Here is a 17,039-nt window from a genome sequence, read left to right on the forward strand (position 1 = left end):
GAGCATGGATTGAAAGCTGTTCAATGGGCGATGGAGAAAAATTATACATTGTTGGACGCGGATAGTTGGTCCTTTCTTTCTTTTCTTTTCCTCTCGAAGGATCCTCTTCGAGGAAGGACCAATGTGTTATTAGTCGTTGGTTTTATTTAATGAGCGAATGCTTGAATACACGGACGTTTCTTTTTTTTTTATTCCAACAAAAATTAATATATTGTTAGATTTAGCTATGATTTAACGAGTCGAAGCAAGGGAATTGTTTCTTTTTTTCATTCCTAGGCAATTTTCGATTGCACGAATTCATCGTCGCAGTTTTGCTTTGCAATCTTCGCTTAATATTTCCGCGTAATTTTGTTCGTTATTCTAATTAGCGTACGTACTGATTGCATGGTCGTATTAGAGCGTCCGATTCGGGAGACGGTCGACGCGATTTCGAGAAAAAGTCATGGAATGAGGTTTTTAATTCGTGGCTACGTAACGGGTACGAGATTTCAACGGAGCAATTAGCGTGCCGTGTCAAAAGGACACCTGACGTGTATTCGTGGTTAACGGAACCAGGGAGAGGAACGAGTACCCTCTTGCCTCGTGATATGCATGCAAATTCTGCTGGCAAGCGATCAACGACTGTGCCTTTTATGAGACCTTTCTTCTCCTTCGGTGTCCGTTTCCTGAAACTTTTGCGATACTGCTTGCTATTTATTTCGTTGAATAATTCAGGATTTTGGCGACGAAAGAAGAACAATATTTTCTTTTCTTCTTTTTTATCAGCGATACAGTACGTTCGCTTTAGCATCGTAGATTGTAGAAGCGAAGGACAGTTTCGCAACAACGTACGAAAGGCAGAAGCCAGCAAGAAGCTGGCTCGATGGAGGCAGAACGACGACGAGAGGATACGTTGGATTTCCAAGCGGTGGCAGCGGCCCAGCTGGAATCTGGTACCTATAGCTGGCCGACGAATACCTGAAGAAAGATCATTAAAATCCCTGTGCGTATGCGCTCGCGCGGTTTGTATCCCGTCGCGTATCCATTACGCCTTAATTTCGCGAAGGCCTAAACCGAGCCACGGATAATGTCTGCGAGGATAATCGAAATGGAAAGGAGCGGAAAACGCGTAGCTAGCGAGCAGCCAGAAAACGATCAACGTTAAATAGCAGTTGCTCGCTGCTGAAAATAGAATGATTCGTTGTGAATGGTAGTTAAGAGAAACGGATTGTACCAAGGTGAAAGAGGAAACGTTAAATTACAGAAGGATCTCGGGTTGAGACGATTTTGTCGTGAAACGATTTCTGTCATTTAGACGGTTTACACAGGCGAAGGGACGAGGGGCGATGGGAGGAAAGAAAGGGGGAAAAAACGGAGGCGGGAACTGGCCGGTCGACGAATTCGAAACGGTCTCACGACACGAGGGAGAGACAACGAAGACAAGGCGGATGAGCACGGCAGCAACGGGCAAGATATCAGGCAGCACAGGTGGAATCTGGTATCTGGCTCTCGGCGAGAGCCGGTGGGACAGCCAGAGAACGGCCACGAGGAGGATGAGGTAGATGAAGAAGAAGGGAGGCAAGAAAGGGGAGAAGAAGTGGAAGAAAGCAGAGGAGGATGGTGGCTGCACCTAAACACCCTTGCGTGTACGCTCGCGCGTTTTCTTCCATCAACCCAGAAGCGCGTATGCGTTTCGCCTCGGCTTTAGCCCCTTCCGAGACCCCCCAGTCCTATGGATCCCTACGGTAAACCCCCATCTCCTCTCTCGCCGTGAGGCCCTTCTGACCGGCTGTAATAATGTGCTCACATATTGGAGTACCTAAGGAGGCCTAAGAGGAGAGGAGAGAAAACAGCCAGAACGAACGTACGAAGAAGAAGAAGAAGATGAAGAAGATGAAGAAGAAAGAGGAGGTGGAGGAGACGAGGGAGAGACTGACGGACCCCGAGAGCCGGACCAACACGCCGGCGTGTACCTATATGCCTTCGGGATGATTGTGTGCGTGCGTTAAGCGTGCCCACATGCCCACCAGCGGTAATAAGAGAAAATAAGTAAAACCCTAAGGTACGAACCGGAGGGGGCATAGGGCGGCTCAAGGTGGAAGGAGGCAAGAGGGAATCATGCCAACACGGTGGAAGGGCGAGAGGGAGCGCCACGGCGGAGGAGAGGAAGGGGTGAGGAGGAGGTGAACCTGTTCCCGAGGGAGTTCCTTGACCCTCGGGGTGGGGGAGGGGAGGGGGGGCACACTCTCTTGCGAGCCTTCGAGAGACGCGAGAAGCCAGCGGTGTAGCCACCATGATGCCCGCCGGCTAACTCTGAGGCCCTCGAGTAAACTCCTGGAAGAGCGAGATGGCGGGAGAGATCGAGCGGGATGCTTCTCTGGCTGCGGTAGGCAGACGGAAAAAGATGAAGGATGAGAAGAGGCCACGGTGAAAAGGAGACGGACAATACCGGGAAGGAGAAAGAGAGACGGACCAGGCAGCACCATATCCCACTACCGATGTCCGTACGTCCATCCGTCCGTGGTACATGGTGCACCATACTCCCATGCTACCATCGTATTAACCTGTTGCATATTAAACGAACAATTTTGAAACTTTGGAATATTTTCAAGGTATTCTAAAGTAACACTTATGTTATATGGAAAAGTTTCAGCGAAATGAATATATTAATCATTCAGTGTTGCACCGTGTCGTACAGGTTCTTTCAATCCGGGAGGCTGACCTCGGTGTTGCAACCGGTGGAAGATGGGGGCTGCCGGTTAGATCGCGAAAATTTAATTTCGATCGCCGCGGGGATCGTTGTACGAACGCTCGTTTCTCTTCGTCGAGGGGAACTGATCGCAATTAGAGTAACGCGATCGGGACGTTCCTCCGTCTGTTGAATTAATTCGACGATTCACGATACAGAGCGGCGAATCGATAACCGATTTCCTTCGGAGCTCCGTTGAAACTTCTTAAATCATCGCCGGGACAAAAAGCTTCTGCCTCCGTGGCGTTCCGGTTCGTAGAATAACGCAACGAGAGGCGACTAGAAAGGAGTAGAGCGAGGAGAGAGGCCGGTTGCCGGTGATAATTTATTGCCATTTAACCGGCCGTCCCTTCGGCTCGCGCGATAACTCGACACGCGAATTACGTGGAACAACGTATACGGGGGCAGAAATTCAATGACGATCCATGCCGATGGGTTGTTCTTAGCCCGCGGATCCGGGGTACCGTATCCCGATCACCACCATAATGACGGTGGACACGCGACAGGGACTTATCCATTATTCATCGGTCGAAAAATCAGTCTTCCGGAATATACATAATTTCCTCCCGGTCCTCTCCCTTTCCTTCTCTACCCAGCCGCCACCTATCTCTCCCACGGGGCTGCTCTTTTTATCCCGCGAACCGAACCCTGCTATCATTATGCTTCACGTAACCGTACATTTAATAACTTTAATTCCCGAGGCCGGGACGAAAATTGGATGCATCCTCGCGACGCTCGATCTCGTCGGTTCTCCGAGCGAGCATCGCTTCCGTGCACGAAACGCCGTCGGCGATGCCTGGGAACCTGGTGCACGCTTCCATCGAACGGGCTCTGTATCGGCGGGCCGGGCCCCGAAGGGACGCCGACTGGCTCGGTGTGTCGTGCAAACGGTTCCGATCTTCTTACCTCGGCCGAGGTGAGAATACACAACCGCGGTGTTACGGGCGCTCGCGATGAAACCGATTGTAAGATATATACGCGAGCGCCGGCATGGATACCCAGGCCCAGCATCCAACAGCCGGGCACAAGTGTACGATCGTGTAATGCCTTCCAGAAAGGCAGCCTCCGAGACGGAGCCAGTGTGCGACGGTGTACCGACACACGGCTCTTTGCTGCCAATTCCTCTTATACCATCCTACTGACGTTACACGAAGACTAGATCGTGTCTGTACGTACACGGTACCAACATGCCTGGCTGCCAGCGATGAGCCACGCTCGATGTACACGAGAGGAGGCCGGGCAACGTGCAAAGGTCTTAAGGTACCTTTTCACGTGACGGTGAATCTGGACATTTGGTATCCCGACTTCCATTTCATCGTATCATCGAAAATTCTGGTTACAGTAAGTCAACCGAGAGGAAAATGTCACAGTGCGGCCCTCGACTTTCATCGTGACTTTCGAGTGTCACGTGAAAACTCAGCTGCACGTTTACCCGTGTGCAAGGGTACACCTACCAGCACAATCATTCCAATTCCCCTCGTGCAATCGTAGTGACATTACGCGAAGCCAGGAGGAGTAGGATGGTGTACCTACGTACACGATACCAAGACGTTCATCCGCGGGCAAAGAGGCGCTCTGGACGTACAGAAGTGGAGGGCAAGCAACGTGTATGAAGAGGCAACGATGCGAGAGAGGAGCGAGAGGAGCGATGTGCTCGGGGTGAAGAGCGGACCCTATGATATGGTGGGAGTCGTCGATGCTGCCGCTGGAGGGTGGGGAAGGTGACGGGAAGGGGATGGTATCGGGTGAAAGAGAAAGAGAGAGAAGGGATACAGGTGGCTTGGAAAGCAAGGAAGAGACGGAAGGTAGGGATAGAGAACGAACGAGAGTATGGTCGGCGGGGGGGAGGCCCGCAGGCCGGCCTGCGGCTCCGACTCAGTATCCCCGGAGCGACCGACTCGTGTACCCCGCGGAGGTGCTGCGTTTCCGTGCTCCAGCGTGCACGACACCACAACCACACACACCAAACCAGCTACCACACCGATTCGTTTTACGTGGACGTGCACGCACGCGTAGTCACACATACACACACACAGACACAAACGGCGAATAGAAAGGTGGACGTCCGTACACGAGGCACGCGCGCGTGTGCCTCGATCCACACACCTGTTCCCTGAGGAGACACGCCGATATCTCTGCTTCAGTCCAGACACCGCGACAGTTCGACGACGCGCGTGTTTATCGGCCGCGACTCCTCTTTCTATCGCGTGTGCGTAAAGGGGTTGCGCGGATTCTCAGTCACCCCTTTAGGGAGGATTTCAATCGTATCGGAGTGAAAGGTCGATTCGTAGGAGCAACGCGTTTGATGGATTACCTGTGGAGGATCTACGGTGGATAGAGCATAACGACTCAAAGATTCGCGCCATTTCAAGGCGGTTCGATTCGAGATCGTTCCTCGTCATTTTTTTCATATTTCGAACAGTGAGGTGAATAGTGCTTCTTCGAGGTATAGTGCTGGAGAGATCGATTAAACACGTGCTCCGCGAAGGAACTGTTCGAAGAGGCAACGGAACAGGTGGAAACAGGTGAATTCGTGCTGCTGCGGTTTCAGGATCGACTCCAGACTCGTCAAAGTGGGTCGCTTAAGCTTCGCGTAGGGTCGTGGTAACATCGACATGGTGTCAAGGAGCGGGCATCGCGTAAACAACGACGCAAGTCCGCTCGATTAATTACCCTCGATCAAAGTGAAACGAGCGAACAAGGTAATCGAAGAGAAAGGGGGAGAAAAACCGAAGAGGATCGTAACGACCTATCGATATCGCACGATCAAAGGCAATCGTACGAGGGAAAGGTGTACCTGTCGCGTCGCGATAGTGTGCGTAAACATCATCGAGGTCCGTACCGCATCCTCGAATACACGTCCTCGTTCGAAAGCGAGCCGATCTCTCACGGTTCGACGATTCGTCCCGAGACTACGATCGAACTCTATACATTACGCTGAATAGTGATCAATAAAACAGTGTTAAACAGTGTCTTAAACAGTGCCTTTATAGATGCAACAGTGACCTAGTAATTCGGTGTGTGCGCGGACCGGAAGTAGCAAGTGAAGTGTACCGATCGACAAGAAGGATTTCAACCGTCGATCGTTGTGAAGAGTGTTTTCCATCGATCCGAGGAATAATCAAGAAGAGGAATTCTGGAAGATCAACGTTAGATAGATAGATAGATACCTTACGTTATAGATAGATCTCGTTAAGAGTGGCTGAGGAAGGACGCAGGTGACCCACGGGGAATGGTGATGCGGTAGTCGAGGGATTCCTCGAGGAAAGACATGAGGGCGGCCGCCGCCTACGTCCTGTTCCTTGCCCACCTCATACAGGTACGTGTACGCTTTATCTACCCTATTGCGCGACAACCCGGCGCGGATTCTCTTCCGTATTCGACTCATACGGGCATGTACGCTGTCACGGGTTTAATGGAGCCGACGGAGAGCGCAACGCGCCGACCTACCAACGCTTCTTCCCTCCGCTAAGTCTCCAACTTGTTACGCGTGTTGCCCGATCGAACAACAGTTCTGCGGTCTCAGATCCTTTGATAGGATATTGTAGGAGTTGTTGCGGTTATTGCGGTTTCGGAAGCGTATCTTAAGCTAGCGCCAGCCCTCGACTTTCTGTCCTAACATTTACACTTGGTCTCCCAAAAGTTAACCGGGTTATCCTTTTAAATTCAAGGAAACGATAGAAGGAGTAATTCTTTCGTTTTATGTGTCTCGAGGACGAGTAATTAACGAGCACACCTTGCATCCTGTAGATCAGCAGGTATTTAGAACACGGAATCACAGAATTATGATAAATATTGATAGACACGCTGCTCGTAACACGTTTAGCAAGGTGCACCGATAAGATCAGCTAACCAAACGAATCTCATACAGATACACATTAATTACCATTACGGTGTCGATCGATGAGGTCGAAATGCGACGTAATTAGCGAACGAACAAACGTCTCTGTCCACTCTACTGACCTGTATCGATACCAGTTATAGAAAACGATTACATATTAATTACATGTATCAGCACGAATGAAGCGCAAACTGTCGCAAAGTGGAACGATTAGATAACTAGCGTCGAGCAGCGATGAATCATTGGGACGAGGTTTATTAACTTATCTTAGACGCTAATTCGATGAACGCGTAAAGATGCTCCTCTCTTTTCGTCTTCTTCTTCCTCTACTTCATAGAGAAGATTTTTTTGATGAGTTTGATGGAAGCCAGTGTCGCTCCCGTTTTCAACGCAACACAATATCGCGAAAAATTCCCAAGGATAGTTACCAAATTGTCTTATTGTCGACGGCGATCGTCTCTTCCGCTCGAACCTTTCCACCGTAAATTACCGGGTAGCTATCTGTAAAAGCGTTAAATCTTCCAGCTGATTGCGTTATTTTCGTGTATCGTGCGACGTTGTCTCACACGACGTTTCGCGTGTTTCCTCTCATCTCGGATCTCTCCCTTTCTCTGTCCTCGCGTTTCGAATGCTGGTTGCACAAGGATGGAAGGCCATCACGTCTGCATCCTTCTCCTTGTTCTCATCAAGGAGATACGTACTCACGGTGTAACCAGCGCCGCTTTTTTCTTTCTTTTTTTTTTTGTTTCTCCTCCCCGCTGATGTTGCCTCGTCACCCACACTTATCATCCGGCTCGCCGGTATCTCTGGCATTGTGCGGCCCCGTGTAATCTCCTATTGTCCGCGCCAGTCACCGCGATGCCCCGTCGAAAAATGTATAACACGTTGCATCAGTGTAATGGGACGGTCTTATTTGTATCTTCCTGCACGGTTATTACACGCTCTCGTGCACGCGCTCCGCGTTCAGGAAGTGTGCTCGCGAGGGACACCGCGTGCCCCTCCTACAGAGCATGGAAATTTTCTCGTCAACGTGGATTGAAGTATGGAAATTCGCGTTAATCGTTCAGCCTTTACGCATCCACCTAGCTTAATTGAGATTCATTAACATTCTTCGAACACGGCTGACAGTGTCTTTGAAAGATCGGATGATTTCAAAAATTGAGCAGAATGGAACGGGAGCGTCAAGAAGCTCTAAAACGCAATCTTGTTGGTGGTTAAACACAGCCTCCTGTGCGGCTCGCAAAACCGCGAAATGGACAGGGAAAAAGGAGCCAGCCCGTGGTCGAAATAATTGGAGCTTAGAAACGAAAAGCTGCCTCTCGACGGACACGAGTTATGGGCGAAGGGGTTTCGCACAGCTCTCTTACAAATGACTTTCGAAGAAGAGCCGCGCGGGAAGAGGCTGCAGCCTCGATCATTTCGACCTAGTGCAATTAACCGACTCTGCTGCTCTCTTTCAATTACGGTCCCAGCGGAATTACCGTTATAACGCGCTGCTGTTGTCTGGAAAAAAAATGTTGCCAAAAGTATTCCGAGAAACCGATGCTCTCCTCCAACAGTCTGTCGCTTTTCTAAAAGACAAGTTTTTTAACTGAAATCGCATCGGAAAAGTGATATTTCTCTCTGAATCGCGCATGAATCAAACACATCGTAGACAGGAATAACGCGAAATTTCACAGTACATTCACCGGTTGATCGAGATTTATTGCGTCCATTTACGATCTGAACTCGGACCGCCGTGAAATAACTGGCGGATGATATTCAAACAGAGGATCCATTTGACAGCCGATCTCCGTGGAATCCGTCGATTTCACGACTTTCGTTCTCGATTAAAATACAATTTCATAGCGTTTAGCGAGGATGTTGACGCAGCCGATGGTCGATCACGATTTTCCGCGGCTCGATTCCCTCGACAAAGGAATTCCTATGCGAGACCCGTGGCACGGCCAAGCCGGTCCATTAAGGTTGAAATTGCAGGACGCTTCCAGCAATTATCGTAAACCCCCGTTATGGAGGCTGATGCCACGTAGATCGATCTCTGGTCCGGTTGGTACGCACATGCGAGTACGATTCACTCTGCACGAGTTTTATCGCTCGACTCGATTATAATTCATCGTCTCCCGGTCGGCGCGTCTTAATTATCCACCTTGAACGTGCTCGAGATGGATCGAGCCGGGTTCTCGGACGAAAAACAGCCGGGCAAAGATCGACGGGGAAAGAGAACCCGCGACCGGATGATCGGTCATGATCGTACCATCCTCGCGAGACAAACGACCCCTACCTTGATGCATGCCCGATGGATTTCCAAGTATTCTTACCGTGTAATTCAAACTTTGTTTTCAAAGTTGCAAGTGGAACGTTTAAATTGCTAAATGAAATTATCTGATTGTAATGAAAATTTTATGTCGTATCGCGAATGGATCTATTCCACCGTGGTTGTGTTAATGATGGTGAATCAATGGATTGTTGAAATTATTCGGTTCACGCGCTCGAATGGATTTTCGAAGAATTCCTCCCGATACCGTTCGGAGGGTGATTAATCAGCGTCAATGAATGAGACTTGACTAATGGATGAAACTCGTTCGAGGTGCTCGATCGAAACGGATCTAATCCCCTCGAGGAAATTAACCCGAGCGATATTAATCATATCTCAGAAAAATGTTTGCATAGAGATTAACATTTCTGCCCGCTACTCCTGGAATCGATCAACTATGCGTTCCTCTACTTACTTCATTAGACTCTCAAAATATATTGACTTTATAAAAAAAGATATCAAATTATACCGTTTGGAAAGGTATGAATTAATCTTCGTTCTGGATATGAATAAAACTCCCGTTGCTCTGTCTAATAACATCTAACTAAATGTATGTAATTAATATCAGATTGGTAATTAAATTCGTCTGTTCTTTTATATTCTTTTCCATATTTGTGATAAAACATATGCAAAAATGTTAAAAATGATGACAATGTTTGCATGGAAAAAAAAAATATATATATATATATATGTATGCAGACATGCAAAACATGGTCAGTGATTAGCATAAATCCAATTTCATGCATGATACGTATGTATAAACGCGAGTACGAAGCGTACATATGAAAAGCGTGCAGTAGAAACGGATCGTTGGTCAGACAGATCGGAGCGGTCCCACGCGAGAGGGTTGAGAGAGAGAGAGAGGAAAAAAAAAGGAATCTCGTACGCCCCGCGGCATACATACACGTTCGACGACGACCCGTTTAACGCATTAGCGCGTCGCTTCCGCTTTTACCCTGGGAACCGATCCCTCTCTCGTTTCTTGTTCCTCTTCTTTCCTCGGCTATCACCACGGCCAATTATCAGCAGCCCAGGCTAGTCGCTCGCGAAGCCTAAGCTCGCAGATAGTGGCGTGACGCGAATCGAACGGAACGAGAGGCGACGAGAGTGTATAGCGTGAGGGAAATGATAAACTCACCGGTGGAACAGGTGGAAATACAAGGACGAACGAGGTACACAGCCACGGAAGTACCGTTCGGGAAGGTGGCTGCATACGATACCTTGTCCGGATAAGGACGAATGCAAATGGACGACTTGCTAGTCGAAGGATGAAAAAAAAAAAAATAGACGCGAGGTTAAATAAATCCTTTCGATATCTCGCGCGTCAATTTCGTGCATTTTCGAAGTATATTTTCCACCTCGGACGGTGGTGCCGTTTGAAGAAGAAATGAAGCAAGTGTGAAGAAAACGGAGGATACCGAGAAGGAGGTGAAAACAGAGAGAGAAACGAAGCTGATCGCTGCCGAGGCAGAGCTGGGCGGGTTAAAGCGAAGCGTTTAGCTGGTGGTCACGCGAACCTTCTATAAAAATCAGCCCTCCGGCTCAGCCTGGCCGGATGCTCCGCAGATAGACAGATAATACAGCCTTCCTGGTTGTGTGTTGGTTCCAAGACGTGATCCTTGTGTGTTGCGTTTCTACCCTGTGGACCGTGGCGCACAGGTGCGTGCCTGCGAGTCCTTTTTTCCCTTCGAGTGTTCAACATCTCTCTGGCCACCGCCAGGGAACCTGAAAAGACTCCCGGGAACCTGGCCAGGGAGTTTACGAGTTCGGGGAAAGGACGGACAGTGGCCAGCTTTCGAACGCGCGATAGAGACTTTTTTTTTCGGAATTTCGTTTGTCCACGCTAAACTGCCTCGGATCCTACATTTTAAAAAAGAATTTTCTTTTTAATTTTTTAATTTTGCAACACCTTACGAATTGAAATTGAGAAATGTTAAAAGGAATTTGATCGAGTAGATCACACTTTCGAATTTCTAGATGACTAATCGTTCTCAAGTAGAACGCTTAAAATGTCTGTTGTTTAATTTCTTTTTCTCCTGTCGACAAATGAAAAGCAATGATACGGTTCGTTACGCGAAGACGAACGACTTAAGGACAAAGATCGCTACCCTGTGTCTACCGTTCACTCCTACGCTTTCTCTACAACCTCCTTTCTATCCTGGCTATCATTTGTCAAGTTTCGGAACAGAAACCCGGTGATTTCACGGACGTCAACGGGTACGAACGACAAACAGCCATGCTGGATTAACGGAACAGTTTTACGGTAGCAATGTTACGCTGATCCACAATGAGTTTTGAGACTTTCACAGTTAAAAAAAAATATATAACAACGTAGCAATTTTTGGCAGACACCTTTCTGGTCTCACGAAGCGTCAAAAATTCCTCCCTAGCGACCAGCTGCGACCCCCAGCTCGTCGCATACCAGGCTGGACCAGCTCGTTGTTCATTTTCGTGTTCACTGAACTCGAGAGCAGCGTGCCATCGTCGATTATGATTAAACGTACACCTTCCCGTCGTCGTTCGATCCCGTTCCACCCTTTTAATTTATTGTCGTCTCGCTCGATTTGCCTCTGTAATCGGCCGCCACTGTCGCACCGCACTCGCGTCACGTATAATCGTCGATAATCACCCGGACAATCTATAAAGCCTCGATTAGAGAGGCCTCGCACCGGGTCCTTTTTCGACCGGCCGATCCCTCCGACACTCTTCTCCTTTGGATCGATTGTTTATCACGTATCAACGCTTCTTCGGCGACGCTCGAGCAAAAAAAGGCGCGACAAAATTGCGAGAAAATTGCTTGTGAAATTTATCGCCAGCGTGACAACCCTCTTCATCATCGAGACTGATTAATTTTCACCAGGCTCGTAAAATCGTCGCCGACCACCGATTACAAACAAGCTGCACGGTGAAACGAGGAAACATAAATTGTCCCGTTTTTTTTCGCGATGAAATTAAGTAGCCTGTGTCGAAAATAAACCCGAACGAAGAACTCAATTTAAATAGAAAATATTTGCTTCGATTGATCTGGAATCGTTAACTCTTGAATTGTTTTAATTCAAAAGGAATATTTAATCCTTAAGTATCGTGGTAGGACAGGTTTCTCTAAATTTTCTATTCGAAAGGAAATAAAAGTCTTCGACTGTGACACGCGTGCATCCAATTAACGGAGATGGACTTTAACGTCTGAATATTCACGGACAACATCTCGCGGAGTGTCTTGACTCACACCTGTTCCCCTTGTTTCGATTCCCGCCAGGTAGACGGATCAGGTTGAAGAAACTGGATGATCCCAGCTCGGAACCACGAGCTTCGATCGTGTTTCATCCACCCTTGACCGGGCCAACAAAAGCTCATCGATAAACGACCTGCCGTTTTCGTCGCGGCGACAAGTTCCCATGCCTCTTCCCACGGGCAACACGATACACCCACGCAACGATTACTCCTCAAATCGCCTGAGAAAATGCCGATCGGAGCCGAGCTCGATGAAAAAAAAAGAAGAAGAAGAAAAGGAAAGAAAGAAATTTCATCCTGGCTTTGCGAGAAAGTGGACGCGCGTGAAATTGCACGTCGATCCTTGCGAGTAATTTCGTCCACACAAAGGACCATTCTAATCTAAGAATCTTTATAATTATAGATATTTTTATCGAGTTCTGGGACACTGGAATTTTAATTATTCAAATTGAATTAATTTATTCTGATAACTTCTCTACATCAACCCACGGAAAGAGCCATCAGACAGACCGAAAGATCCGAATACTCGTTATCAATGATCTTCGTTCATGATCGGTAGTCGTGGAACGAGGACTTCCCACGCGAGGCAAGAGTTTTTAATTATTTCAGTAATTTGTGGCCGATCGAGGGGAGACGAAGGATCCTGGCCGATGGGATCGAGTGGGTAGCGAATAATATTAAGTATAGGCCTGTTCGCGAAAAGAGAGAGATATATGGTCGGTGAACACACAGATACGAAACGCGAGGAGAGGCGAAACGTTGTTCCAAGGGCCAACGAATCGTCCGACTTGCAAAGATGCTACGGTGTAAAATTAAATGGTGCTCGGCTCGAGTCTATTTCGGCCTGGGCAGGTAGCGGCCACTGGTAATTACTACCTACGACGTTACGAGCTCAAAGATGAAATGAAAGGCCCCGGACGATTTTCGAAACCGAATTCGCGTCAGTTGTTGCCGTTGTTGTTCTTCTTCTTGTTCTCCGCCTCGTCGTCCTGGCCCGTAGTCCCTGCTCCCTACCCTTTTTACTCGTTTTCCGGTTCGACGTGGGTCGCGTGAGCGACCGATCCTGATCCTTCGATCGTTCAACGAACATCCAGGATTCTCGATGCCGATCGAAGATGGGACGCGTTTTTCTTCGGCTAACCGGATCGTTAATTGATCGACGAATCGATCACGATTGGATATACACTGCTGATTAAAAGCCGTAGGTCAAATAAAAGATGCTAAACATAGGGGTGTCTGACTACCCTAAAAATTCGATTTGGGATCAGGTCGGGAAATTTCTTATAGAAATGATTAAAAACATTCAAATCGAATGGAAATTGATGTAAATTTATTTCTTCATACAGCATTACTGTGGCTAAATTCCACACATTTACTCCTTTCACAATATTTTTTTCAATTCTGTTAATGGAACAGGCTAGCCTGAAAACCACAAAGTTCTTCTTTCACTGAAATCGACTACCGTGTCTCGATTTCCTTATACTCCAACTTCCTGGCTTTTCAAACGCGCCCGCTTTTCCGTCGTTCCTTGATTTGTATCCATCAAAGTGGATCCATTTTAATCGACCGTAAATGGAGCTATCTAATTAGCAAACGTACCTCCATCCATTGATCCATCGAATAACGGTGCGGCTAGGTAGGTTCTCAATTAAGATATTAAGAACGTGCTTTCCAAGTAATTGGAACCAGTTCTAATTAAACATTTACATAATTACACGTATTCCGTACGAAACGCACCACTCCGCCTTCGTTTCGTTCCCTCTGCCGAGATCGTCGATAACAATTAACACGCGTAACCGAACGTCCCTGTACACCATTTACCCTCGATTATCCGCGATGATCCGTCGCATTTTAGAGAGTCATCCTCTTATTAAGTCGGCTCCATTGAAGGCTACTCGTGAGAATAAGAAACATATAGTTTCCTTGATAATCCCTTGGAACCATCCACTTCTTCACTCATTACGATACTTAATATTAACCTTGATGTCCTTATTAACTTCATTAACACATTGAATACTATGCGAGCCTGCAAATTTAACGTAATCAAATAAATTTGTACGGTAGGCAGGTGAATGGTTTAAATCGAGAAATGAAAAGGGGGGTAATTCTACTTGATTCCAGGGGGACGATACGCCCTATGATTATATTCGAAATTTCTAACAAAATTCTAATTAAACAAGTCGAGAGCTCTGATCCTTCGGAGACTGATCGAAATATCCTGAGAAAGAACAGAAAGGATACGGTAGGCTCGTTCCTCAGTATGCGTTCCGGGCTCGTTTTTTCGCTCGAATGAGTTATTCGTATTAACTGCCGCGAGCTTGGACGCGCAGAAGAGCAAGAGAGTAAAGCCTTGAGGTATGGCTCGCTGCACCTTGGCTATGCGGAAAGGAAAGGCTGTTCTCCTGCGAATCGGCAACACACAGACAGGAGAAAACGTGCCGCTCGTCCTCGTGCACATGCAACGAAAGGAGAACTCGTTACGAGTCACGGAGAAGGTGTACACGCGTCGACGGCCACGGTAATAATCCCAGAAGGATCCTAAAACACGCGTGAAATGGTCCGATGCCTCGTGTACCAGGTGTCCAGAAATCAATCTTCCGACAGCCTCCTTTGTTTCTCCATCCGAGTAGCCCAGAGATACTTTTTTTCTCTTCAGGGGTGATCTTTGGTGGTCCGCTGGCGGCGTTTTCAGCTTGAAATCGACGCTTTTTACTCACGAGAGTTAAGTTCGCGAGGGTTTTTAAATACCCTTGAGAAACAGGGTATAAAATCTCTTGAAAATTCTTCATTTAAATCTTAACTCATCCCCCTTATTTTTAAAAAGGGTTACTTCTATCGTACATCGTATAAACTTTCCAAGAAATTACTTCTTTTTTTTCTACTGCGGAATAGATGAAAAGGGTTAGGAAAAAAGTCTTGGTAATGGTGGTTCCTGAAGACAGACGATGCCAGGATGAAGTGGATGGTTCTAAGTAGCGGTTGGAGGTAGTTGACACTTTAATGACTGATGCAACGCTGCCTCTATTCCTCGTTTTCTTACGTATTTAACCGGTTATCGCGTTAATGCCTATTTATATTACGGTACTATCGCTGCGTTCGCACGTGTATTCACACGGATCGAACATCAAAAAGTGATGGGCAACTCGGTTCGTTGCACCGTCGGTGAGCAGCCTCGCTCAACCGACTTCCGACAATCGATTTGACAGTTACTAAACGTTCTCCTGAGTGGCTAACTCTGTGTACAAATAAATCATCGGACACCGACAGAGTCGAGTATTCCTTCCAATCGGGACGATTCTTCGAAGTGACAGAAGGAAGTAGGAAAAATGAACTCGTCAAAACGTTTTTCAGATATCAAATGATAGACTATGCCCCAGCGAAATGGTATCGCTGGAAGAACAATTGATACCAAGAAGAATATACCTCGTTGAAAAATCAACTTTCGCACAAATTGACCTAATAACCGTGAAAGCGAGCAGTTGGAGACAATGATTGTTCCGAGACGGAAAGGCGCGGTACCAGATGGGAAGTGTACTTTAATTCGAGGTGTCCACCTTTATTACATCTCTCCGGAACTCTGAAGGGTTTCAATTATCCCTGGGTGGCGATTGAATCGCCGAGCATGTGGGAAAACGACGGGTCGTGCCCATTTTCTTTTGTTCCAGCAGTTTTCATTCTTGTGGGTTATCATTGTGGGAGCTTGACAAATTTTCAAATCCTATATTTCTAATTTATTCGTAAGAAATGAAAGCAAGCAACGAGAGTAAAAATGGCACTGCGAAGAATCGATGAATCTGACGAAAACACAGAACCCATCTCAATTAATCGAGCATTTAAGAAGCAGATCACGAAAGGGGAGCTCGTTTGTAGTAACTCGTGAGAAAGAGATCCGCGATGGAACGATCGACTGTTAAAAATTCCTGGCTCGTTTTCCGACGGTACCCATCCGGCGTATCATCGAACGACCGATCCCAGTTTTGAAAAAGGCCTGGTTCCGTGTGTCGGCGCTCTGAAAGCCATCTCCGTGGCAGCGGGCAATTTCACGTCGGCACGTGAGCGGACTGTGCAAACTTTGTCAGCCGCAAACTCGCTGCCAAACCGCTTGCGCTCGGTTCCCGCGTCTTTTCAGCCGCTTTCGGAGGCAACGGGTTACCGGCCAGAGCCTCCAGAATAAGTATGCACGGCTAATAAAACGAACGTAGGAGACGGTCGTTACGCCGTACGCTGCTCAAACAGTCGCCGGAACGGAAACTCGACGAGAGTTTTACCGTCGTAAACGGGCGACGAACCATCGGCCGATTACTCGCGACGAACCAGGACCGACACCGTCGACAGGATGCTTTTACAACCGTTTTTGCACGTCCTCGATTGATATATTCCCAGGGAACAGGGAGACGCGTTAAAGGAAATTACCTGCTTGACGTATCGATGCTTCGAACGCTAGCAGACTCTATGGAGAGCAGTGATGGATAGTTGAAACTTCCTTTTACAAGCTTTCCTAAGGTTATGCGTACACAATAGGTGTATTTTGTTAACGTTTCACAATGATGATTAACATCGATTCTGGTAACCGAATTTTATTTAAAATCCTTCGGAGCATTGGAAGTCGTGAAAATCTGAAAGGTTCTATCGAAAGTCATCTTGGAAATAACGATAATACACGTATCTACGTGTTTCAAGAAAGATTCCCGTTTCGAAGTTAGTGGTATTGTCCGTTGATGGCACCTTCATTTTCCGTCCTGGTCGTACCTGGCCGGACATTATCCGTGATTTACACTTCAATTTCCGCGAGATTCATCCCGCGTATTGCCTCTTCTAACCGCACGAAACCACAGAAGCTGTTCGATGCGGCAGCCAGCGAAAATGTCACTCGCGGGACGGGCTTTATATAACGTTAGTAGGAAGCGTGTCGTGGAAAGCAAAGG

The 17,039-nt window shown here is 47.5% G+C and overlaps 1 protein-coding gene across 1 annotated transcript in view; it reads left to right on the plus strand.

The window, feature by feature from the left end:
* Positions 1–3,754: 3,754 nt before the first annotated feature.
* Positions 3,755–17,039, plus strand: part of LOC114875329 (protein jagged-1) — a 35,719-nt gene continuing 22,434 nt past the window's right edge. The window contains 2 exon segments of the mRNA XM_029185485.2: positions 3,755–3,988; positions 4,071–6,047. Of these exon segments, the coding sequence (XP_029041318.1) occupies positions 6,000–6,047 (48 nt within the window). The 5' untranslated portion in view covers positions 3,755–3,988; positions 4,071–5,999.

The sequence above is a fragment of the Osmia bicornis genome, chromosome 15 (assembly GCF_907164935.1).
Source record: "Osmia bicornis bicornis chromosome 15, iOsmBic2.1, whole genome shotgun sequence".
Classification (NCBI taxonomy): domain Eukaryota; kingdom Metazoa; phylum Arthropoda; class Insecta; order Hymenoptera; family Megachilidae; genus Osmia; species Osmia bicornis.